Source organism: Lepus europaeus, chromosome 6, assembly GCF_033115175.1.
Source record: "Lepus europaeus isolate LE1 chromosome 6, mLepTim1.pri, whole genome shotgun sequence".
Classification (NCBI taxonomy): domain Eukaryota; kingdom Metazoa; phylum Chordata; class Mammalia; order Lagomorpha; family Leporidae; genus Lepus; species Lepus europaeus.
In genome coordinates, this window is record NC_084832.1 from 13,145,764 (window position 1) to 13,171,776 (window position 26,013).

The window sequence follows — 26,013 nt, forward strand, 5'->3', positions numbered from 1 at the left end:
GCTCTTTCTATTTATCTCAGCATCCTGCAGGTACACACTAGTTTTAAGACTGGGTCATATACATGAAAGAACTTTTTTAGTGTAAATTTTTTTTTATTTATCTGAATGGCAGGCTGAGAGAGAGAGAGAGAGTCTTCCATCTATTGGTTCACTCCCCAAAAGGCTGTAACAGTCACAAAAGTACTTGGGCCATTACCTGCTACTTCCCAGGCACATTATCAAGGAGCTTTGGAAACAGAGCAGCTGCAGCTCCTACTGGCGCTCTGGTATGAGATGTGGGCATCCCTAGTGGTGGTTAACCCCCTGCACCAAAGTCCCAATCCCTTGGTGCAAAAAAATTTGAAACCCATGTCTAATTTTTCATAACATGCATTCTTCATGAACCTTTGAAGACCGCTTGTAAATAACTGCCATGAAGCCAAAAAGGACAGTTTCAGGGCCTGTCTTGGTTAGGAGGTGAACTTTTTTTAAAGATGTATTTATTTATTTATTTTTATTTTTGACAGCCAGAGTGGACAGTGAGAGAGAGAGACAGAGAGAAAGGTCTTCCTTTTTTTGCCATTGGTTCACCCTCCAATGGCCGCTGCGGTTGGCGCGCTGCGGCCAGCGCACCGCGCTGATCCAATGGCAGGAGCCAGGTGCTTCTTCTGGTCTCCCATGGGGTGCAGGGCACGAGCACTTGGGCCATCCTCCACTGCACTCCCTGGCCACAGCAGAGAGCTGGCCCGGAAGAGGGGCAACCGGGACAGAATCCGGTGCCCTGACCGGGACTAGAACCCGGTGTGCCGGCGCCACGGCTCACTAGGCTAATCCTCCACCTTGCGGCACCGGCCTAAAGACGTATTTATTTTTAAAAGTCAGGGTTAACAGAGAGAGAGAGAGAGAGAGAGAGAGAGAGATATGTCTTCCAGCTGCTAGTTCATTCTCCCAGATGACCACAATTGCCAGCCTTGTGCCAGGAGATTCATCTTGGTCTCCCACGTGGGTGACAGGGACACAGACACTTGGGCCATATTCTGCTGCTTTTCCCAAGCTATTAGCAGGGAGTTGGATGGAAGTGGAGCAGCTGGGACTTTAACGCATGCTCATATAGGATGCCAGCATTACAGGCCTGCTGGCATCGCTGACAGTGGCTTTATCTGCTACATCACAATGCCCTCCCCAGGAGGGGCACTTCTGCCCAGAGAGGACAAAGGGCATGGTTTGAGAAAAGCACAACAATGTGAATGGAGCATGCATAAGAAGCATGCAGATCTTCAAAAGGGGTAGTATTTGGAGAGAGTAATTACTGCAAAAGTGTGTAAAAATTTTGTTTCCATCCTGCAAATGAACAGTCCTAGTTTCTAGATTTTACCTTTGGCTTTATTACTGCCTAATCAGGGGCCAGTTCTTGCCTTCCAGAAATGTGGTGAATGGCAGAGAAAGCCAGTTTTATTTCTAGGACAGACACTTGAATCAGATGCTGCCTTCCAGACAGTCAAGGTTTTTTGTTTTGTCTTGATTTGTGGTTGTTTATTTCTGATATATTTCTCTACTTATTATCTCTAAAAAGTGGATTATTAAGGCCACAACAGCCAAGGCTGGTCCAGGCCAAAGCCAGGAGCCAGGAGCTCTACCTTTGTCTTCCCACACAGAGGGCAGGGATCAAGTACTTGGGCCCTCATCTGCTGCCTCCCAGGTGCCTTACAAGGGAAGGATCAGAGCAGCTGAGCCTTGAACCAGTGTCCATTTGGGAGGCCGGCGCTGCAGGCCATGGCTTACCCCACCACACCACAGCTCTGGCCTCACAATAGCAATAGTTTTAATAAAAACCCAAAAAAACGTATGCTTGCCCAAACTACCTTTAGATGAGGAGCTTTCCCGTGATTAGGTCAAAAGCTTTGAATGCATCCTTACCACATGCTGGACTAACCACTACAGACTGAAAAACAGACTTTAAAGAAACAGAACAGAGGCTGGCACTGTGGTGTAGTGGGCTAAGCCTCTGCCTGCAGTGCCAGCATCCCACATGGGCACCAGTTCATGTCCTGGCTGGTCCTCTTCCAATCCAGCTCTCTGCTTATGGCCTGGGAAATCAGTGAAAGAAGGTCCAAGTCCTTGGGCTTCTGCCCCCACATGGGAGACCCAGAAGAAGATCCTGGCTCCTGGCTTCAGATAGGCTCAGCTCTGGTCACTGTAGCCATTTAGGGAAGGAACCAGCAGATGGAAGACCTTTCTCTCTGGCTCTCCCTCTGTCTGTAACACTGCCTCTCAAATAAATAAAATCTTTTAAAGAAGAAACAGAATAAAAAGATTTCTCATCTGTACAGGAATATTTCCCAGATAGGACATGCAGTAGTCACTTGGTAAATGCTTACTCAATGCTCACTGTATACCTCCTCTTAAATGTTAAATTCATTTTCTTAGTACATGATTTACAGAAAGAGGATTAAAAACTTGGGATTGAAAATTTGAGCACTAAACCATGGCTATGCTAAGAAATAAAGTACTGAAAAATTCACTTACCCAGGACAAAGAAATGATGTCAATAAAACATTTGTTTTCCACTTTTCTCCTCCAAAGGCTATAGAAGAAAATGAAAGTAAAATAAATTCAGACTTCTCTTTAAAACAAACCAAATATCTGCACTCTAGGGTGCTTACCAGACTGTCAGGAAGTGAGAGGCGCACTCCTAAAAACTGTACAAACATGCTCTGCTGCCCATTGTCAAGGGCCCCAAACTGAGACACACAGCACAGGCAGCCCTGCACAGGCCCTGTTCCCGGGATTTCTGCTTCAGCATAACCTAAACCCAATGTCAAAACAAAGTCATCCTGACAGTTCTTTCCTACTTTAACTTCAAAATGAGACATTACATATATGTACATATAACACACACAGACACAAATATGAATTCACAGTGTTACTCAAAGAGACTGGTGTAATTAGATTTGGGCTTATCACAAACCCGTTAAATCCCATGGCTGTATCAATCAATGGGACTGGATCCAGAAGAAGCACACGGGGGACTCTCACTTCTCTTGCGGTCAGTTACAGAACTGGTTTCTACAGCTAGACACCCTGGTGCCCAGCATGCAACACACTCAGTTCCAGGGCAGGGCTGTCCTCCAGGACTCCTCCAGCGGCTGAGGAGGTGAGGTGACCACGCCTGATCAGCCAACTCACAGGAGAAGGGGTATGTATCTGACACAACACACACGCTTAAAAATTTGACTCTCCTTTGTCCCTCTCCAATTTGTTTTTTTTTTTTTCCTGCAAACTTACAAACAAGCAAATACTGAAGCACATAGAATAAAATGAAAGCATTCTTCAACTCCCAGTTCAAAAGTCAGAAATGAAACTGAGAATCCAAGAACAGCTCTGATTTTCTAAAAGGTTTTAATTAAGTTTATGAACAAATCTAAATGCCATTGACCCTAAAAGTAGAGAAAGAATGGTCTATGAGCAGCACCTAAATGTGCTAATTTTACTGTCTCAGCCGTGTGAACAAAGACATCTAAGTAGAGCCACTCACACTGTGTAGGCTCTGTAACCTATAGACACCTGTACCACACACTACACACGGAGCATCACCTTTTGACAGTGGACTCAGACCCTGCAGTGGCACCTGATTCCTGACCCAACACCCCAAGAGAGCAACTTTTACTTACACTTATAGAATCTGGCAGCAACGTAGCCTGCAGGAGTGCCTAGCAGCACCCACAAGACCACAGCACACGTCATCAGTGCTCCGCGGTTGGCAGGTGACAAAAATCCCAGACACGCAAAAACTAAAAAACAAGCCATTAAAAGTTATAAATGTTATTGCTGTCTCATCTGCTGTGAAATGAATACAACTTTATTTTAAAAATTCTACCATCCCGGGGCCGGTGCCGTGGCTCACAGGGTTAATCCTCTGTTTGCAGCGCCGGATCCCATATGGGCACCGGCTTCTAGTCCTGGTTGCTCTTCTTCCAGTCCAGCTCTCTGCTGTGGCCCGGGAGAGTGGTGGAAGATGGCCCAAGTGCTTGGGCCCCTGAACCTGCATAGGAGACCGGGAAGAAGCACCTGGCTCCTGGCTTTGGATTGGCGCAGCGCTGGCCGTGGCGGCCATTTGGGGAGTGAACCAACGAACCAACGGAAGGAAGACCTTTCTCTCTGTCTCTCTCTCTCACTGTCTATAACTCTACCTGTCAAATAAACAAAACAACAACAACAACAAAAACCCAAAAAATATAAAATCTTAAAAAAAAATTATACCATCCTACCAAGCAGCTACATCGAACCTTAGTAATAGCATCACACCCTATGTGATCACAGGTAAGTCAAACTCCACTCTGGAAGCTTCTTGTCAAGGTCTATAGGACCTCACCTTCCCACCATCAGGGAAGGCTGACTGAAGCACAGTCTAATTAATTAATTAATTAATTAACTAACATGAACAAAACATTCCCACTATGAAATACTCTGCTTTCATTTCACTGAAAGGTCCTGTGAGGATGAAAAAAATTCTTACAACATTCAAACTTACAGACACAAGACAGAATCTAATCAAAAGGCAAAACAGGGAGGAAAAGGTATCACAGGACCACTAGCTTTATGAAAACAAATTCCTGAAGCACTTGGTAAATGACATGGAAACTCTGGTTCCTACCTTTATTGAGCTGGTTAGTTTTGTTTGCTCTTCTTTATACAGTCCGTCCTACTAATGAGAATAAAAATGCTATTTTATATTCTTAGAGATTCTCAGCTTTAAGCTGGGGCTCTGAAGCTATGACATGTTCAGAATTCCAAGGCTAGTAAGGTACTACCAAGAACTGTTTCAATCTTTTCCTAATTCCAGCAACAAGAAAATCACCTGTGTTATCCAACAGGTATGCATGGCCAACTATATATATGACCAAGCAAGCAAACCTTCTGATTGGCACCAAAAGCCACGATCAGGACAGGGAAAGAGTGGCTTTAGAAAACCAACCAGGATTTAAGCCATGATGCCCCTCTTATTCTTTTATTTTATTATTATTTTTAAGATTTATTTATTCATTGGAAAATCAGAGCTAGAGAGAGAAATAGAGACAAAGACAGAGATTTTCCATCTGCTGGTTCACTCTTCATAGGCTGCAATAGCCAGTGCTGGGCCAGGCTGAAACCAGGAGCCAGGAGCTCCATCCAGGACTCCTACATGGGGGGCAAGGACCAAAACACTCGGCCATCCTCCACCGCCCTTCCCAGGCCATTAGCAGGGAGCCGGAATGGAAGTGGAGCAGCCAGAACAGGAACTTGCACCCATATGGGATGCTGGCATCCCAGGCAGCTTTACCCATTCCGTCACAACACCAGCCCCAGCCCTCTCTTATTCTTCCTCAGGTCTGAGAAATCAACTCTCCTTAAGCTGAAAGTCCATATTGAGGACTGAAGTAGAACGATTCTTACCATTTCCTATTCTAGGTTCTCTGGAAGTTCCTTTTTTTTATTATTATTAAAGATTTATTTATTTGAAAGTCAGAGTTACAGGGTGGGGGTGGGGGGAGAATCTTTTATCTGCTGGTTTACTCTCCAGATAGCTGGGGCTGGACAAGGCTGAAGCCAGGAGCCAGGAGCTTCTTCCAAATGGGAAAAGCAGGCGGCTAGATCAGAAGTAAAACAGTAGAGCAGCAAGGACCCGAACTTACACCCACATGGTATAACAGCATAGCAGGCAGTGGCTTTCCCTGCTGTGCCACAACGCTGGCCCCCAGAACTTCCCTTCCTTAAAAGTTTTCTTTCTAGCAGTCCTCAACAAGGTCTAGACAGTGGCAGAGCAGTTCCTCGTAACATTTTAAAGCAGAACTTTACCTCTAAGCATCCATCCTGCCCTACATTTCTTAGCCTGCTGGCATCTGGTGCCTTGGTGCTATCTTCTGGCTGCATCCAAACTTCTTTTTACACCTTCTCCCAAACTAACCCCTTCAGTAAATACACTGGCAAATTCTAGCTCTACCTATCAGAGATGCCATCTCCTTGTCAGTAGGTAAAAAATGTTCCAGTCGGTCTTCAAACAGGGCCCCAAGGTGCAAACCAGCAACTCCCAAAAGCATTTAGGTGCTAGACATTTGGAAGTGATGATGCTCTTTGTAAACCATTTATAGAGATTATCCCATCATAAAAATCTGAAACAATTTTACTTACATAAAATAATTATGATTTTTTTTCAATGTGCAATCAAACATCAGAACAAATGTTCACTAAAAATTATTAAAGGTCAGCTGTTTCTGAATTCTTCCAGTAAAATTCATTTGTTACTGCTTATTCGTGGTAGACATCAATAAAATAAATTTAGAAAACCCTTTTCATAAACATTGATTATTCTTACAATTAGGAAATTGAGAAGACTGTGGAATTTACAGGCCCAGAAGGCAGAACTACTGCTGTGGCTGACGGACACCTTTAAGTGAAGTCTGCTAACAAACACAACAACGATCATCTGACAACAATTCCAGGAATAAAATTTTTGGAGCTGTTCAGGTGGCACAAGGAGGACATATATATTCAGGAAGGTTTTCCCTGACAACTGATAGGTCGTCTTTCCTAAACCCCTCCCATGGGAAAAAGCTATGGGAAGCTCCCTGTCCCATTCCCTCTCAGGGGAAGCCAGAATGTTCTGCAATCCTAACCCAAGTGCCCTTCCCGTGGAGGCTGGGTGAGTGACCAGGCTGCCCATACTCAGTTCTTCACGTCCAGCTCAGTGCTACCACAACAAAGGCATCACTGATCTTCAGTGAGTTGAGAGGAGGCACAATGTCAGCCTTTGGCCATTGCAAACCTGTGCTCAAATCACTGAAGAGTCACAGCACAGACTGTGAGAGCCCAAAGGACTCTCAGAAACCAAGTAGCCCAGGTACCTCATGTAACTAGGAAAACTGGTTTTCAAATAATTACTTTGAAAAAGTATTTTAAGTATTTTTTACTTTAAAATTTTCACTTTATACTTACATAGGGTCACAAAAGTCATAATTAAAATCTGTGTCCCGGATCCTAGAAAGACTGACAGCAGCATGCCCTTTCTTGGAGGACGGAATATATCACCATGAACCAGCTTCCAGCCAAATTCTTCCTGGGCATCCTCCTGAAAGGGAACGAAATCAGAACAACTGCCATAAGCTACCACCAACACAACCAATTTATCCACTGCTAAATACACAGTTACAGAAAAAAATTTTTTTAAATGAACTTATTTTTTAATTCCATTTGCCACTAACTTTTTAAAAAATATTTATTTATCTGAAAGAATTACAGATACAGAGACAAAGACAGAGAGGCAGAGGCAAAGAGAAAGATCTTCTACTTGCTAGTTCACTCCCCAAATGGCCACAAAGGCTGGAGCTGGTCCAATCCAAAGCCAGGAGCCAGGAGCTTCTTCCAGGTCTTCCACATGGGTGCAGAGGCCCAAGCACTTGGGCCATCTTCCACTGCATTCCCAGGCACATTGGCAGGGAGCTGGGTCAGAAGTAGAGTAGGGGCTGGCACTGTGGCGCAGTGGATTAACGCCCTGGCCTGAAGCGCTGGCATCCCATATAGGCTCCAGTTCGAGACCCAGCTGCTCTACTTCTGATCCAGCTCTCTGCTATGGCCTGGGAAAGCAGTGAAAGATGGCCCAAGTCCTTGGGCCCCTGCACCTGCATGGGAGACTCAGAAGAGGCTTCTGGCTCCTGGCTTCGGATCCGCGCAGCTCCGGCTGTTGCAGCCAATTGGGAGTGAACCATCAGATGGAAGACCTCTCTCTCTATCTCTCCTCTCTCTGTTTAACTCTGACTTTCAAATAAATAATTAAATCTATTAAAAAAAAAAAAAAAAAAGCAGTGGAGTAGCCGGGACTTAAACTGGCTCATATATAGGATGCCAGGGCCATTACCTGCTATGCCACAGTACCGGCCCCAGAAAAAAAAAATTTAACTTATGTATGTTAATATCTATTATAATTTTTGAGGAATACAACTTTATACTCACGGAGCTTTCTATGGCCTTCTTGAATCCCTTTTAAAGAGTTTTGTATTTCACAGGTTACAAACAGAGCTATTAAGAAGCTTAAAAGACACTGTGATTCCTACCTTGCACTAGTCTAAGTAAAGCTTCATGATCCAACTTCATGATTTAATTTTTAATCACCCTACCCTTTCAAGTTAAAGTTACTAATCTCCAAAACCAAATATATATCTGTTCTGATAGCTAATTAGCTAGTACAGTGAGCTCAGCTGTAAGCATATTAATAAGTGTGTGCAGCCCAAACAGCACCCCTGAGCTGCAGACATATACAAGTATCTAGTCAGGAGATCCATCTGTTTATCACAGGCATTTTGAACACAATCATCTGCAACTCAACTGATTCTCTCTCGCTGCCTAACTCTGCACTTCCTCCAGCCTCCCCTGGTCTCCATCTTTAAAGCTCTCAGTCCTTGCAGTTTATGATTCTTTTTCCATGTCTCACATAAAACCCTTTAATAAGTCCTATAGATCCTATAGGTCTACCACCAAAATATATCCACAGGACCTCCACTAACCCTGTTGGTTCATGTCATCACATCAGACCTGTTTACTGCATACCAGGAAACCTGTCTGTTCCTGCCCTTGGCTCCATTTTGCTCAACCCTCAATACAGAAGCCAGGAACCGAAGGTCACTTCACTGACTTTTTGTACTGTATACACCCCGCAGCCAACAATCAATCAGCTCCACTCCACCTCTCTCAGAACCCCTCAGTATTTAACTGTCCTCCTCCCTCCTTCCTTGCTTTCACCATCCTGTCTTAGGGACTCTCTAACAGCCTTCCAACTGGTCTCTGTGCCTCCAACTTTTTTTTTTTTATTTATTTATCTGAAAGGGAGAGTTACGGAGACGGTAGGAGAGACAGAGAGAAAGAGAGTGCGTGCACGTGAGATCTTCTATCTGCTGGTTCACTCCCTAGATGGCCGCAATGACTGGGGCTGGGCTAGGCGGAAGCCAGGAACCAGGAGCTTCTTCTGGATCTCCCACTGGGGTGCAGGGCCATTTGGGCCATCTTCTGCTGCTTTCCCAGGTACATTAGCAGGAAGCTGGATCAGAAGTGGAATAGCTAGATCTCAAACCAGCACCCAATATGGGATGCCAACAACGCAGGCAGAGGCTTAACCTGCTATACCACAACATATGCCTCCAGTTTTGCTGAATGATTCTCCTTATAACATTCAAAGTGGTTTTCCTAAAACCTAAGTCTGGCCAAGTTCCTGCTACTTCAAATTCAACAGCTTCTTAATGACCTTCAAACTGCACAGCTTGTAAATCCTTCAGGATGTGGCCCTGCTCACTGTTTCAGCTTCTGTTTTAACAGTACCCCTGGGTACATCCATGTCCCTCCTCCCAATTCCCAAACTCCTATCCTTGCAAGTAGCAGACAATCCCCTTGCTAATATATGTTTATATTTTTCTTATAATTTACAAATATAAATATATTATATAAAATATATAAACCAATTGAAATTTGAAACACGGATAATTGTATGATTAAGACAATCATAAAATCAAAATATTTTCTTCCTCTGGCACAAAATATTTTCATACATGTGGGAATTAGACTGTATCTGCTCATTTACAAGGCATGTATGAACTGAACTGTTATCAAAAGTACATGGGCAGCCGGCGCCGTGGCTCACTTGGCTAATCCTCCACCTGTGGCGCCGGCACACTGGGTTCTAGCCCTGGTTGGGGTGCTGGTTCTGTCCCGGTTGCTCCTCTTCCAGTCCAGCTCTCTGCTGTGGCCCGAGAAGGCAATGGAGGATGGCCCAAATGCTTGGGCCCTGCACCTGCATGGGAGACCAGGAGAAAGCACCTGGCTCCTGGCTTCAGATCGGTGCAGCATGCTGGCCGTAGTGGCCATTTGTGGGTGAACCAACGGAAGGAAGACCTTTCTCTCTGTCTCTCTATCTAACTCTGCCTGTCAAAAAAAAAAAAAAAATGTACATGGGCTCCAAGTGGACTGCATAAAATTATATCCTGTATTAGCATAAACGAGGGGGGGAAGGGGAGTTGTGGAATTCTACAGATCAAACAAGACTTGATCATTTTGGGGTGACTGACAAACAGATCCCTCTGCCTCTGTGAAATACCTACTTAAGTAGAGAGTAAAAGAAGGACTAATTTTGATTTTAATAGTTAAAAAAACTTAAAAAAATTTTCCTAGAAGAAAGTAAGATCCCCTCTTTGGAGTAAACCAACGTCACAAGGTTCTTGTTTTAACTGCAGATAGTCCAACCTGTAAGGAAATGTGTGCAAACACCTTTTTCCTTAATCTTATATTACACATTATTTCATACTTCATTTTTTTTGTTCAATAATATCAGGAAAGTCCTTTTACTCTGGATGTGTGCTAGGGAGAGACTGTGACAGGGGATGGCACCTGGGTGAGGGGGGTGGCAGGGCTGTAGCTGTGCACCCATCTGCCCACACAGAGGACCCCATGAATAGCTCAGCACTGAATGGTGTGGTGACTATTTCTAGAGAAGAGCAATTCTTTTTTTTTTTTTTTTTTTTTGACAGGCAGAGTGGACAGTGAGAGAGGAGAGAGACAGACAGAAAGGTCTTCCTTTTTGCCGTTGGTTCACCCTCCAATGGCCACTGCAGCCAGCGCATCACGTTGATCCAAAGCCAGGAGCCAGGTGCTTCTTCTGGTCTCCCATGTGGGTGCAGGGCCCAAGGACTTGGGCCATCCTCCACCGCACTTCCGGGCCACAGCAGATCGCTGGCCTGGAAGAGGGGCAACCAGGACAGAATCCGGCACCCCAAGTGGAACTAGAACCCAGTGTGCCGGCGCTGCAAGGTGGAGGATTAGCCTATTGAGCCGCGGCGCCAGCGAGAAGAGCAATTCTTACAACCCACTTTCTCATTTGAAAATGTGAATACAAGGTAACGTTTGAGAAGAATACTTTAAAAAGCAGACTCTAAAGCTATTGTTTCAACTTTTTCAAAAGAAACAATAAAAATTGTGCTTGGCAAATTAAACACTAGTTAGTTAAAATGTTTCTACTCACCGTGGAATCCATCTGATTGTATCTGGCAATATCTTTGTGCAGTGTCCTTAACATGATCATAGCTACCATTCCAGATAAGAAGAGGACAATGACTAGAGAATTCATTATGCTGCAGGAACAAGCATGTCACAGTAAATCTGTAGCTTAATCTTTGGATCAGTTCAAGAAAGTTTTTTAAAGTTTTTTACTGAGTAACATTAAAGCAGAATTAATGAAAACCAAAATCAAACTACTAAAAAATTCATCTAATTTAACAGTTGTGTTTTTGCATGTTTCCTTCTAGTAAATATGTAACTTTATACACTTATCACACAGTATACAATGTTTAGAACTAGAATTTTTTTGTCCACAGTCAACTTTATTAATAGCCACTGCGCCCAAATCACCGCAGCACAAGCTGCAAGGAATCGGCAAAGACCGGCCTGGCGCCTCGGGGAGCTTACTGTTCTCAGACGCTCACCACTGTGTTCTTCAAGCCTCAGAACAACCCATGGACTAAGTATCTTAGGAGCTAAGGACGTCTAGATAGAGACACAAACTCCGAGAAACTGAGGGGTCTGCTCTGACTCGTACTCCATGACTCAAAGCCAGGATCTGAACCCGAGTCCAGACTTTGGAATACACTAAAGGGGATTAAAGAGTAAATGAAACGTCCCAGGGACAAAGGGCAGAGTAAGCAGAAGGCAAAAAGCAGACTAACTCTGCACTCTTACCTAAACCACTGAATGTGGGTATGAGGCATGGACTCCAGAATATAGTCCCATCTGGACGCCCATCTGATATTCTTATCTTCCTACGGGAGAGAGGAAAAGAGGCTTCAAGCATCTGCTCACCAAGCAGTAAGAACCAGAGAGCTCCCATTCACAGCTTGCTCTTCCATTCAGGCATGACTATAATTTCTAATTCTCATAACTTGTCAGATATGAGGTACAGAGTTAGAGATTTACTCAAGTCTAGCAGAAATCAGGATGAGATTAGGCAATAAGCAAACACAAAACATAAGCCTTCCTACCAATAACTACATACAGTGTTTACAACTAGTAAAGGGTTATACTCTATGTCAAAATCTAGAGCTGTATTTGATTCCCTCAGAAAATAAATATAGCTTACTCTTAATGCCTTTCAGACAGCTAACAAAACCACCAAGTCCTAATAACCCAGGCACACAGAGCATCTGGCAAAGACCACTCACTCACACTGCGCTCTTAATACCTAGAAATACACGCTGCTTACTGCACTGGGCTCACAAAATTGAACACCATATAGGAACAGTAAATGTCACAACTCTGTTAGCTTGCCAAAACAAGTTTTGAAAACCAGGTGGAATATTGCCTAAGGTTTTCACAACAAACCTGTACTTGCCTCCTAAGAAACTTCTCCACTGATGAAAACATTGCCTTCAATTTCCAAAGAAAATCTACCAACTGGAAACTCCATTCAAGTTTTTGCTAAATCCTAACTTTGGATTAAAAATGGTAGTATTTTCCCAAATGCTTTTCTGTATGTATCTTTGACATTTTCATACCCTCCCCTGAACCAATTTTCTCCCTTTTGTCTTCTATGTATGTTTAATACAAATCAGACTCAATTCTCCAATTTCCCTTACCTTCTTATGAAAAAAACCATTTCAAAGGCAGAGAGACAGAGAAACATAGATGAGAGAAGGGTAGGGAAAACCGGGAGGTGAGGAGGGAGAGCGAGTGAGAGGCAGGAACAGAGACAGAGAGCGCTCATACACCCTCCCCACCCCCCAATCTGGTAGTTGATTCTGTGTATGTCCATGATGGCTGGGGCTGGGCCGAGGCCAAGAGCTAGAAACTCAATCCAAGTTTCCCACTCGGGTGGTGGAAACCCAACCACTTGAGCCATCACCACTGATTCCCAGAGTCCACACTAGCAGGAAGCTGAAGTCAGGAGCTGGAGGTAGGCATCGAACCCAGGCACTCTGGTATGGAATGCAGGTGACCCAGCCAGAATCTCAATGGCCAGGCTCAACACCCATCCCTAAGATGTATGTTGTTTGGTGGACTGACAAACTCTTCCAAAAATCAGCTCATCAAAAGCATACCTATTCAGCTAACTTAATCATTAGTATAAGTAGTACAAATTTAAAATCAATTTCAGTCATACTAAAGATAAAAACAAACTCACCTGGAAACTAACAGAGTAAGTATAGGCAATTTTTATCTCCCCAGAAGCTTTGTTACTTATATCCATGGGGGGTCCAGAACAGTCTGGTTTATCTATATGGGTATGTTTGAAGCTGAGGGAAGAAACATTTTGGAAAGATACTGAAAAAGTATGGCTTAAAAAACCATTCAGAATAAAGGTTAGAAATTTTGAATATATTTCACAATGCTACTGACATTAATTAAATAATTAAATGATGAAATTAATCATGTCACATTTAATAGCACAACTATTCACTTTATATAAATAATAGGCTTAGTTATAAGTATATGCCTAATATTTTAAAGAAACTTCTGCAATATAGAGTTTACTATGCTCTTTTTAGTTACAAAAAGTAAGTGAGGGTCTTTCAGTTAACTGGCATCTCACTATGGCATGCATTTATTTACCACCAGGGACAGGAGGAAATGGCTAACTCAATGGCAGGCAAAGTCACAGGACATCCAATCAGAACCGGATCTCACCACTGAGCGCTACTTTCAGGCTAACAAACTGGAAACCCCAAGAGATGCTCTCTCAATGGCTCAGGTACTGGCACGTCAGACGGCACACGGGCTTCAGGCATGACAGCAGTACTCAGAACCTTTGACAATCACTCACGTTCCCCACCCCCACTGACAAACAGGAACACTGTCAAAACTTCCTGACTGAAAAACAAAAGAGCATCTTGGCTTGACCAATTCCAGGACAGGAAAATTATATTAGTTATGGTTTCTTTGAACATCTTGTAACTCAGAAAGAAACCATGCAAAAGGGAGTTTTACTAAAATCAATCCTGAAATGCCAGAATAATGATTAAGGAACAAACTAATTGGGCCCAAAATACTTATTTTTTGGGCCTACATTTCAATTATATTTATTTACTATTTATCTGTTTGTATAGTTACCTTTTCGGTTCAAGTTTAGCAGCCACTAATCTTGCTCCCATGGACCCAGTTTCCACAACGTGATAGTATATTTTGATGTCAACATGGTTGAAGATGTAAAATGTATCTCTTTCATGGAATTCTGACTGTGGAAAAGAGCTTAAAGTTAAAGGCAGAAAATTTGGCTATAAGAGTCAAAACATAAAACCTAAAAATGGGCTATAAGAAGAAAACTTATCCCCATTAAAATATCTAAGTTTTAAGCTTAAGCTTTTTACAAGTCAAAAATTAACTGAGGAAGATAAGAATTATGCTTCTTAAAGTTTAATTTTCACATTAAATATAACGAATACTGTTGAAAAGAACATAAATCTACTATTTTCTACCTTTTCATTTATAGTGAAAGTAACAAAATAAAATGTAAAATATTGTTATAAGCATGCTAAATCTTACATATTTAAATACTTTTCCTCCAAGGAAGTTTGTAGCTTTTATTTTTTTTTATTTTTTTTGACAGGTAGAATTATGGACAGTGAGAGAGACAGAGAAAGGTCTTCTTTCCGTTGGTTCACCCCCCAAATGGCCGCCACGGCCAGCGCTGCGCCGAACCAAAGCCAGGAGCCAGGTGCTTCCTCCTGGTCTCCCATGCGGGTACAGGGGCCCAAGCACTTGGGCCATCCTCCATTGCCCTCCCAGGCCACAGCAGAGAGCTGGACTGGAAGAGGGGCAACCGGGACTAGAACCTGGTGCCCATACGGGATCCAGCGACGCAGGCGGAGGATTAACCAAGTGAGCCACGGTGTCAGCCCTGGAAGTTTGTAACTTTGTACAACACCAATAACAACTTAAATTATTTAATTGTCTTGGGTCAAGTTCCACAAAAACATTAACCAATATAACTAGTTTCATGATCCAGCTCATACTAACTTCTATCAGTTCATACCCAGTAAGAGATTAAAACTGATTGCCCTGATAAAACAAAATTTGTTTTAATATCCACAAATAACTGTACCTACCTTCTACTTCTACATTAATGTCTCCATTGCATCAAGCCATTTTCAAATGAAAAAATAATACCCTCAGAGACATACAGGAATTTAAACAAAATGTATCACCAAACTTTTGCAATAAATTTCACAAACTTACACTGAGGTCTTTTTGACCCTCCACTACATATACATACCTAAGTTGTACATATATATATATATTTATGTATGTATGCGTGTATATATTTTGTATGAACCTAACTTTTAATATAGCTAATTACATATAATGTAATTTATATATGATGTATGTATGTATATATAAGTGTCTATAAGAATCTAACTTTTAATAGAGCTAGAACAAAGAAAGTTCTTAGAAAACAACAGATACGGCCGGCGCCGTGGCTCAATAGGCTAATTCTCCGCCTTGCGGCGCCCGCACACCGGGTTCTAGTCCCGGTTGGGGCACCGGATTGTCCCAGTTGCCCCTCTTCAAGGCCAGCCCTCTGCTGTGGCCAGGGAGTGCAGTGGAGGATGGCCCAAGTCCTTGGGCCCTGCACCCCATGAGAGACCAGGAGAAGCACCTGGCTCTTGCGCCAGCTGCAAGACGCCGGCCTCAGCGGCCATTGGAGGGTGAACCAACGGCAAAAAGGAAGACCTTTCTCTCTGTCTCTCTCTCACTGTCCACTCTGCCGGAAGGAAGGGAGGAAGGGAGGAAGGGAGGAAGGGAGGAAGGGAGGAAGGGAGGAAGGGAGGAAGGGAGGAAGGAAGGAAGGAAGGAAGGAAACAACAGATACTCCCAGTAAATTTTGAACTGAATCTGAATTATTTTAACTCCAGAGTTAACTTTGCTGATTAATCTACTCTAAGTTTAAGATCTAAGTAGTTGTACTTCAAAACATCTGAAATATCCTCATGCAATTATTTCTGTCCTGGTGAAGACTAAATCCCATCAAAAACCGTGTTTTAAAAAGTGGCTCAAAATTCATTATAAACTTACATTAATAACACAGGCATCTTTTGCATGACCTTTATCTGTAATGTAACAGCCAATAGGAAATCCAGGATTACAGAATCTCTGACCATCTTCCACATCGTAACACCACGTTACAGGCATATTATCCACAATCCTATGCACAGAAACCAGAGTCAGGTTAGAAGAGGATAAACGTGACTAAGAGTGACTGCCCAAATCACTGTCATCACACTGTAAAATTCCAGTCTAAATGCCCATGATTCCAAAAATCAAAAAGAATGTATATGAAAATGAAATGTGGTATTTCAAAAAGTAATGACATTATGCTAATATCTGATACACTATAGTGATAAAAAGAACTTTAAGCCTCTTTGAAACTATAAGTGTACATAGAAAGTTTTATAACTTAATCGTAATTGCTAATTGAATGACATTATCTAGACACCAAAGCATAATCTACCTTTAGTTTGACATTCAAGGTTCCTAACAGCTACAAACCACTATTTCTAATTCCTTTAGAACAGTTAACTACTTCAAGAAAAGGAAGAGGGGAGGTGTTGTGGCACAGCAGGTGAAGCCACTACTTGGAACACTTGCATGCGATATCAGAGTGCCGGTTTGAATCCTATCTACTCTGTTTCTGATCTAGCTTCCTGCTAATGCTCCTGGAAAGGCAGCAGACGATGCGTGGAGTGCTTGCGTCTCTTCCATGTGCATGAGAAACTAGAATGAGTTCCTGACTGAAGAGGCATCTCTCAGTCACTCACTCTGTATTTCATATACATAAATAAATAAATATTTGGGGGTTGGCACTGTGGCAGAGTGGGTAAAGCCTCCGCCTGTGGTGCTGGCATCCTATATGGGCACCACTTTGAGTCCCAGCTCTCCACTTCCAATCCAGCTCCTTGTCCGGGAAAGCAGTGAAGATGACCCAAGCACTTGGGTCCCTGCACCCACTTGGGAGACCTGGAAGAAGCTCTTAGCTCCTTGCTTTCAATGAGCCCAGCTCTGGCTGCAGCGGCCATTTGGGGAGTGAACCAGTGGATGGAAGATCTCTCTCTCTCTAACTCTGTTTCAAATAAATAAATAATCTTTAAAAATAAATATAATTGATATAAGAAAATATTTAATTAGAGGGTCAGATGAAAAAGGTGAAAACTTAAAGTATTTATTGAAATTATAAATTCAAATTATCTCTAAAAGAAATACTGCTACAAAGCTAGAGAATCAAATCTTTCTCAAACTGTACAGTGCAACAGAACTTTGCTGAAAAAGGACAAAAGTAAAAGTGCTACAGCATTTATAACTATATTAAAGTCTGAGCATGTGGTCCCCTATGCCCAGAGCACACTGCAGGATACCAATAAAAAAATTAGTAAAATATATTAACTAAATTATAGTCATAAGACAACACTCCAGGGCATGTTTTATTTCTTAATTAATGTAAGCCTTAGGAAGTAAAATTATGATTCTATATTCACCAAATGCGTACATTCATGACCCAATAAAACACGCCTCACTACATTTAAATGCTATTTAATAGTACCCAATGTACTAAACTTTAATATCACCTATACTATTAAGTTGCTTATTATTATAACCAGTAGGCTACTAACTCCAATGAAAAGACTATAAAATATTAGAAGCATAAAATCAATGCCATATAAAATAAACAATTCAATTTTTAAAGGATTAAAGATTCAGTTAAAATTTTTTTTAGATTGAGAATGTAGTTTAATCAATAAGTACATACTAGTAATACATAATATCTTTATAGTATATCAAAGAGAAAGTACTACATAAAAGTTACAGTACTATCTACAGAATGAGGAATTAGGAACAATTTAGTTTTTTAAGCAAACATCTTAAATTTATATAATTCTTTGACATAATAGCCTTTTTCTAGTTATAGGACACATTAAAATACAATGACAATAGCAAACCTCTTGAAATACTTTCTTAAGTTAGAGAATAGTATTTATTTGAATTTTTAACATCAAAAAAATTAAAAATCGTCTATTTCCACTCTGACAGCAGGAAACGCGTATGGGAAGAGGCACTGCAAGGACGCAAGCTGAGTGACCAGTTCCAGCTTTTTACTATTAGGGGCTCCTTTCCATTATTCCCCTCTAACCTCCACGGACTCCATTTGGAACACTTCTGCCAATCGAGTTTTGTTTTGATGACTCATTTTCCCAATAAATTAATTCCAAAAGGTTCTGATCAGAATGCAATAACCCATGTTGGGATGAAGTACTTAGAAATATTGCAGCCAACGGGTCGGTACTGTGGCGTGGTGGGCTAAGCCTCCACCTGCAGCGCTAGCATTCCATATGGGCACCAGTTCTTGTCCCACCTGCTCTTCTGATCCAGTTCTGCTATGGCCTGGGAAAGCAGTAGAAGATGGTCCAGGAGCCAACGCTGTGGCATAGCCAGTAAAGCTGTCACCTGCAGTGCTGGCATCCCATATGGGCGCCAGTTCAAGACCTGGCTGCTCCACTTCCGGGGCAGTCCTTGGGCCCCTGCACCCTCGCTGGGGACCTAGAAGCTCCTGTCTCCTGGCTTCAGATGGGCGCAGCTTCGGCCATTGCGGCCAACTGGGGAGTAAACTATCGGATGGAAGACCTCTCTCTCTCTCTCCTCTGTGTAACTTTGACTTTCAAATAAATAAATAAATAAATAAATCTTAAAAAAAAAGTTCCTTGCAGTGAGGGTCAGATGGGAGAGAAGTGATGGCAAATTCCTTTTCTTTTTTAAAAAATATTTATTTATCTGAAAGGCAGAATGACAGAAAGGGCAAGACGGAGACAGAGATCTTCCATCCACTGATTCACTTCCCAAAGGCCACCATAGATGGGGCTAAGTTAGACGAGGCCAAGAGCCAAGACCTCCATCTGGGTTTCCCACACAGGTGGCAGCACTAAAGTGCTTACGCCACCATCTGCTGCTCCCCAGGCACAAGAGCAGAGGGCTGGACTGGATGAGGAGAAGCGAGGACTTGACCTGAAACTCCAGTATGAGGCACTGATGTGCCAAGCAGCAAGGGTAACCTGCTGCACGACACCCCCCTTTAACGCAGGTTTCTCAAAGTGCCCATTCCTTCCTCCTTCTTCTAACAGTCCCGCATGCTGTGGGGAACTTCCTCCTGGGCGGTTTAAGCACACACTACCCAGGTCTGGCGAAAAAAAGACTGTGGAAGCACCTACAATGAGTTTACGGACAGGCAGGTGAGCCAAGGCTGTTTTTCTGCTCTTTATATATGGCAGTGGGAGGCAGAGGGAAGAACCCTGGCAAGAGAAGGGAACAGAGACTCCACCCACAGGACCTGGTCCCTTCTGAACTGAGACTTACGGCTCGGAACGTCCCTGAGGAGAGCCAAAAGTTCACTCTGAGATTCCGACAGAAATTCAAGGACACAGACCACCTGCTTCAGGAGCTCGCACGTGTGGGAGGAAGGCAAAGCACACGTAAACTCTGACCCTATGTAAAACTCAGCGATTTGCAAGCCAAGGGGTGGGTTTAGGATCTTTCAAAAATATTCTGTGTTTGAATACTGTGTAAATACCTGCTACTTTAGAAGCAAAAATAGGCTTTATTTTTACTTATTCATTTCAGAGGCGGAGCAATGGAAGGAGGGAGGGAGGGGGAGAGGAGGAGACTGGGAGAGAGGGAGAAATGTGCTCCCATCCAGTGGTTCCCTCCCCAACTGTCTGCAAGGACTGGTACTGCGCTACAGCTAACAGCTAACTCAACTTGGGTCTGCCAGTGTGGATGGCAGGAGCCCAATTACCTGGGCCACCACCCCTGCTTCCAGGGTCTGCAATAGCAGGGGCCTGAGGTGTGGATTGAACAGAGGTGCTTTTTTGGTGAAATGGGCTTCTAAACCGCCAGACTAAATGCCCACCACAAAACAGAACTGTTTTAAATGCTTGCTGATTTTTGACACAAACTGGTACAGAATTTGTTAAAGTTACATACACCATGGTGGCAAAATTAAAGCCAGGTTAAGCAAAATATCAGTGTTGTATCTGAAGTATACCTTATTTATCCAACATCAAAAAGTTAAATTTGTTTTCTATGAACATTTCTTCATGCCCCACAACTCCCCGCCCCATGGGGAGTATAAAATACAACTCCCCGCCCTGTGCGTTTTTCTGGAAAACTGACCTAGGCCCTTCCCTAAAGCACAGCACGCTCCTGTTGACTACACATGAACCAAAGATGCACCAACATATCAGGTCCACCTACCCAAAGTATTACAGCCACCCAGGCAGAGGCAAAACATGGCCTCTTATTTGATGACATTACCTTCAACAATCCCCTGGCAAGCAAAAGCCACTACTTCATGATACTACTACTAGTGACAGAAAAGGAAATCAACTGATTTGCTCTATGTTATAGTCATTTAAATAGTCCTTTAAACAGCAGTTTCATCTTGCACAGAAAAGTCAAACATCCAAACGCTCGTGTCTTACCAGTGATGCTGATAATTCAGTAACATGCTTTTTTTCAGGAAGTCTAACTTTTGCTTATCTTCACCTTTCTCTGTGTGATATGTTTTTGTACAAACAAGCTTACAGGTCTCCTCCTTATTAAATGTAAACTGTGTTAAAAAAAAAAAGTGGAAAGCAAATTAAGAAAAAATACCCAGGCCCTTCAACAGTAACACAGAGTAAAAGTACACACTAGGCTCAGTAAATTACTTAAACACATTCATATTGGTAATAAACATTTTCAAATTCCTCATAGCTCAATCATTTTTCAATTTCAATTTTATTTCTCTAAAAACTTAAGTCATTAATTTTTCTTTCGACAGATTTTTCTTCTTAAATAATTTCAATCGTTCTACCTCTTAAATGCAATTGAGTCCTAGAAGAACAAAAAAACCAACAGGTAGACTATCAGTCTTTCCAAGTAATATCTCACCGTCATGTTATAGAAATTCTGGAGTTGACTGCTTTCTAATAAGCCAATCTTTATGTTCAAAGATTTGATAAATAATGAGAAACGCACTCCTTAAGTGCCAAGTGATAGAGATTCAGCACTGAATAGCAGATAGGATGAGGTAAGAAAAAGCCAAATTTCACATTAGGCTGCCACAGGAAACACCTGCATCCCCTATCAGAGCACTGGCTCAAGTTCTGGCTATTCTGCTTCCAATGCTGCTTCCTGCTGATGTGCCTGGAAAGGCATCAGTCGATGATGGCCTGTTTGGGACCCTGTCATCTACGTGGGAGATGTGGATGGAGTTCCTGGCTCCTGGCAATGACCCAGGCCCAGTTCTTGCCTGCAATTGGGGAATGAACTGGTGGACAGAAGACTGGTATCTCTCTTTCACTCTGTTTTTCAAATAAAGCTTAGAAAAAAAATCAGGTTCTCACAACGCAAAATTTCAAAAACTGGTTGGACCCTAATAATAAAAAAAAACCACAAATGGTAGGCCGGCGCCGTGGCTCACTTGGCTAATCCTCCACCTGCGGCGCTGGCACCCAGGTTCTAGTCCCAGTTGGGGCACCAGATTCTGTCCCAGTTGCTTCTCTTCCAGTCCAGCATTCTGCTGTGGCCTGGAAAGGCAGTGGAGTATGGTCCAAGTGCTTGGGCCCTGCACCTGCATGAGAGACCAGGAGGAAGCACCTGGCTCCTGGCTTCAGAGCGGTGCAGCGCCAGCCGCAGCAGCCACTGGGGGAGTGAACCAATGGAAAGAAGACCTTTCTGTCTATCTCTCTCTCACTGTCTAACACTGCCTATCAAAACAAAAACAAAAACAAAAACAAAAAACCACAAATGGTAAACTTTAAGAATCTTATTTACAAGCACAGTTGAAATAAAAATTGGCAATTTTTCAAAAACTAAGTTTAAAAACTACAGATTCGGCCGGCGTTGTGGCTTAACAGGCTAATCCTCCGCCTTGCGGCGCCAGCACACCGGGTTCTAGTCCCGGTTGGGGCGCTGGATTCTATCCTGGTTGCCCCTCTTCCAGGCCAGCTCTCTGCTATGGCCCGGGGAAGGCAGTGGAGGATGGCCCAAGTCCTTGGGCCCTGCACCCCATGGGAAACCAGGAAAGCACCTGGCTCCTGGCTTCGAATCAGCGAGATGCGCCGGCCGCAGCAGCCATTGGAGGGTGAACCAACGGCAAAAAGGAAGACCTTCCTCTCTGTCTCTCTCTCTCACTATCCACTCTGTCAAAAACAAAAAACAAACAAACAAAAAAAAAACCCTACAGATTCATCCAATATATAAAAATAACAACTTGTTGGGGCTGGCACTGTGGTGTGGGGGGTTAAGCCCCGCCTGCAGTGCCAGCATCCCATATGGGTGCTGGTTCGGGACCTGGCTGCTCCACTTCTGATCCAGCTCTCTGCTATGGCCTGGGAAAGCAGTAGAAGATGGCCCAAGTCCTTGGGCCCCCGCACCCATGTGGAAGACCCAAAGGAAGCTCCAGGATCATGGCTTCGGATAGGCCTGGCTTAGTCTGTTGCAGCCATCTGGGGAGTGAACCAGTGCATGGAAGACCTCTGGAACACCACCTTTCAAATAAATAAATAAATCTTAAAAAAAAAAAAAAGCTTGTATAAAACTATGACATTCACAGGCTAGTGTTGTGGCTCAATTGGTAAATTCGCCACCTGCAATGCAGGTATCCCACAGGTGCACCTTTTAAGTGTCCTGACAGCTCTACTTCTGATCCAACTCTCTGCTAATGGCCAGGGAAAAGCAGGGGAAAATGGCCCAAATGTTTGGGTCCCTGTCACTCACATGAGAGACCTGGCTTCAGCCTGGCTCAGCACTGCTGCAGGCATCTGGAAAGTGAACCAGCAGATGGAAGATCTCTGCTCTCCCTCTCTCTGACTTTCAAAATAAATAATCTTCTTTAAAACTTACATTCGAATATCAGGAAGAATTTGTCTTATTTAAAAAATAATTTCCATGTGAACTCTTGGTACTACTTCACAATTTCTGATTTGTTTATTTAAAACCATTCTGAAGAAGAAAGTTACGTATCTATTTCCTAGTTGTGTATTTTTATTTATTTATTTTTTTTATTTTTGACAGGCAGAGTGGACAGTGAAAGAGAGAGACAGACAGAGAGAAAGGTCTTCCTTTTGCCGTTGGTTCACCCTCCAATGGCTGCCGCGGCCGGCGCATCTCGCTGATCCGATGGCAGGAGCCAGGTGCTTCTCCTGGTCTCCCATGGGGTGCAGGGCCCAAGCACTTGGGCCATCATCCACTGCACTCCCTGGCCACAGCAGAGAGCTGGACTGGAAGAGGGGCAACCGGGACAGAATCCGACTCCCTGACTGGGACTAGAACCCGGTGTGCCGGCGCCACTAGGCGGAGGATTAGCCTATTGAGCCGCGGCGCCGGCCTATAGTTGTGTATTTTTAATAAATTCAAGCTTTATTATAGTCAGCAAAGTGTTATATATGTTTCACTTCTAAGCGGTCCACTTTTCAGAGGCAGACACAGAGTGTACCCTCATCCACTGGTTCACTCCCCAAATGTCTTCAAGATGCCAGGAGGCAGGGAGCCAGGAATGCAATCCAGTGGATAACAGGAACCCAACCACCCAAGCCATCAGGGCTGCCTCCCAGGGTCTGCATTAGCAGGCTCTTAGGATGTGGAATGCAAAAATCTTAAACACTAAAGCCAATGCCTGCCCCAGTCCACTCCTTTGTAAATTATTTATTAACATTCCTAAACCAATTGCTATTCATCAGCTCAGAAGTGAACGTGTGAATGCAGCCCGCTGCTGCCACCTGCCAGCCAAGACGCTAATTTGGGCTGCACTGATCTTTCTGTTTATATAATAATACTTGTACCATTACTTGACATTTTTAACCTTACATGAACACTAAAGGTTCATATTTTAAAAGTAGAAAATGGGAAAACGAAAGCACGCAGACTCAGGAACCAGATGCATTTGCTAGTCTCTTCACCTGGAACACCTTCTCCCAGGCATTCCCAGGGCTTACTCCCTCACTTGCTACAGGTTTGTTTTTTTTTTCCCCAAGATTTTATTTATTTTATTTGAGAGTTAGAGCTACAGACAGTGAGAGGGGGAGACAGAAAGGTCTTCCTTTTGTTGGTTCACTCCCCAAATGGCCGCAACTGCTGGAGCTGCGCTGATCCAAAGCCAGGAGCCAGGTGCCTCTCCTGGTCTCCCATGAGGGTGCAGGGCCCAAGCACTTGGGCCATCCTCCACTGCCCTCCCGGGCCACAGCAGAGAGCTGGACTGGAAGAGGAGCAACCAGGACCGAACTGGTGCCCATATGGGATGCCAGCACCACAGGCAGAGGATTAACCTACTGCACCACAGCGCCGGCCCCTGCTTCAGGTCTTTTACTCACCTCTTAGGGAGTTTTTCTGAATTAAAAATTTTAAATATCATCTTCTTAGTAAGTCTATGTAAAACTGCAAATTCTAAGGCTGGTAGCAGTTACGAAGCCGCTTGAGGCCTCTGCATCCCAAATGAGAGTGCAGGTTTGAGTCCTGTCCCTTACACTTCCATTCAGGTTTCTTATTTTTAAAAAAATGTATTTATTTATTATTTGAAAGGCAGAGTTACAGAGAGGCAGAGAGAGAGGTCTTCCATCTTCTAGTTCACTCCCCAAATGGCCACAACTGGCTGGAACTGGGCCAATCTGAAGCCAGGAGCCAGGAGCTTCTCCCAGGTCTCCCACACAGGTACAGGGGCCCAAGGACTTGGGTCTTCCTCTACTGCTTTTGCAGGCCATAGCAGAGAGCTGGATTGGAAGTGGAGCAGCCAGGACTCAACCAACTCCCATGGGGTATGCCAGCACTGTAGGCAGCAGCTTTACCTGCTACGCCACAGGGCCGGCCCCACAGGTTTCCTATTAACAGGTATACAGGGAGGCAGCAGGTGATGCTTCAAGGACTCAGGTTCTTGACACCTACATGAGACCTGAATTGAGCTTGGGAGCTCCTGCTTCCAGCCTGGCCTATCCCTGGCTGTGTGTGCATTTGGGGTAGTGGCTATTGCAGGCAACTGGGAAACATTCTCTCTTTCAAATAACATGAAACCATTTTTGTTAACTCCTCTATCCTCACCCCTGATTTATTTTCAACAGTTCTTTCATCGAACTACTTCAGTAATTGACTTCTCCTTCTCCCATCAGAAGAGAAGACCCACAAGGGCTGATGTTTGTTTTGGGCACTGCCATATCCCATGTCTACCATAGAGATAATAGTCAATAAATGGGTTCACTGAGTGAACCTCCCTCTGAGTTGGAACACTGTGCTGGCTCTCCCTGTGTTTACGGCTGGGTGTTATGGGCTTTCTGTTCACTAATGATTCCTGTTCTTCATGTTCACTGGGCACACTACCCATGTGCTCCCTCTCACCATCTCTTAAGGTCAAGGCACATATGAACAGAAAGATGGGGCTGAGATATCATTAGAGTATTGACTTCGCTTGTACAATTAAGTAAATATCCCTGAAAATCACCCTCTGCTATAAAAAAAGGCAGTAACTTTCAAAATATCACACGAGATGGTACACAACTACTATGCATGGCCTGCTAAATACTCTCAAGTCCATACCAAGTTCCTTCCTCCCCAGTGACTTCATCCCATTAGACCTTAAAATCTACTCTCCAAAAACAGTTTAAAACTGATATTTTCAGGATAAATTCCAGATTATAATATTAGACTAAGATCTATCAATGGCTGAAAAGCACACATTCGCAGTGGATTAAGCTTGCATGATGATATGTCTTTTTCCCACAATGCAGGTGTGGGGAGAGCCAGTGATACTAGTTCAGGTATGGGCATCTGCCAGACACGTGCTCCATGTAATGAAGAGCCAAGGGAGCCTGGGGAGGCCGTGTCCTGAATGAGAAAGTAGGGAAGTGCTGAGAGCAGGTCTAAGCCACAGGAAACAGGACCAGAAGCCAGGAGGGAAGCCAGGAAAGGCAGCTGACAAGCTAGGGAATAGAACCTGGGGTGAGGTTACAGTTACTA

At 43.5% G+C, this 26,013-nt stretch overlaps 1 protein-coding gene across 1 annotated transcript in view; it reads right to left on the minus strand.

The window, feature by feature from the left end:
• TM9SF2 (transmembrane 9 superfamily member 2) overlaps positions 1–26,013 on the minus strand; it is a 65,942-nt gene that overhangs the window by 18,868 nt on the left and 21,061 nt on the right. Inside the window, exons 4-12 of the mRNA XM_062193987.1 lie at positions 20,508–20,635; positions 16,057–16,186; positions 14,095–14,219; positions 13,169–13,280; positions 11,731–11,810; positions 11,018–11,126; positions 6,952–7,084; positions 3,651–3,770; positions 2,506–2,563 (exon numbers count right to left, since the gene is read on the minus strand). Coding sequence (XP_062049971.1) covers positions 2,506–2,563; positions 3,651–3,770; positions 6,952–7,084; positions 11,018–11,126; positions 11,731–11,810; positions 13,169–13,280; positions 14,095–14,219; positions 16,057–16,186; positions 20,508–20,635 — 995 coding nt within the window. The remainder of the gene's footprint in view (positions 1–2,505; positions 2,564–3,650; positions 3,771–6,951; positions 7,085–11,017; positions 11,127–11,730; positions 11,811–13,168; positions 13,281–14,094; positions 14,220–16,056; positions 16,187–20,507; positions 20,636–26,013) is intronic.